Raw genomic sequence first — 511 nt, forward strand, 5'->3', positions numbered from 1 at the left:
ATGTACGTATGTTATGGATGTAAATGTATATTGACATATATAGATATGCAAAATACATATTCAACTACCCAAGCCATATGATTACGTGTGCATAGTAAGAATAGTATTCGTATACTGGCAGGTGTTTTCTGTTTGTGTTATAAATTTTCAATTTTGATAGGGCGCGAAATATACTAATCATTTTTGTTATTACCTTGTAATCAGTTTCCTATGTGTCTGTGTCATTGTTATGTTCATGGCAGTGTGAGATCGATTGCTGATCTTGCAACTTTTTTTCTGTGTTCGCAGCTGTTCTACTCTTTTTTCAAGACTCTGGTTGACTCAGATGTTGTTGTTGAATTAAAGAATGAGTTGAAAATCCAGGGCAAACTACACTCAGTAGATCAATTCCTAAACATCAAGCTGAAAGATATCACAGTCGAGAATGTAGAGGCCTACCCACACATGGTATGCATATCGTATTCAGATAATACTTTCTGATGGTCACTTGTTAACGAGAAGAAGTTGTGTA

At 35.0% G+C, this 511-nt stretch overlaps 1 protein-coding gene across 1 annotated transcript; it reads left to right on the top strand.

The window, feature by feature from the left end:
• Window positions 1-288: 288 nt before the first annotated feature.
• Window positions 289-480, top strand: SARC_18043 (hypothetical protein; the record flags this gene model as incomplete). The annotated part of the gene is made up of 1 exon (XM_014287877.1): window positions 289-480. The coding sequence occupies one exon, from the start codon at window positions 289-291 to the stop codon at window positions 478-480; it is 192 nt and encodes a 63-aa protein (XP_014143352.1).
• Window positions 481-511: the final 31 nt, after the last annotated feature.

The sequence above is a fragment of the Sphaeroforma arctica genome (genome assembly GCF_001186125.1).
Source record: "Sphaeroforma arctica JP610 unplaced genomic scaffold supercont1.13325, whole genome shotgun sequence".
Taxonomy (NCBI): domain Eukaryota; class Ichthyosporea; order Ichthyophonida; genus Sphaeroforma; species Sphaeroforma arctica.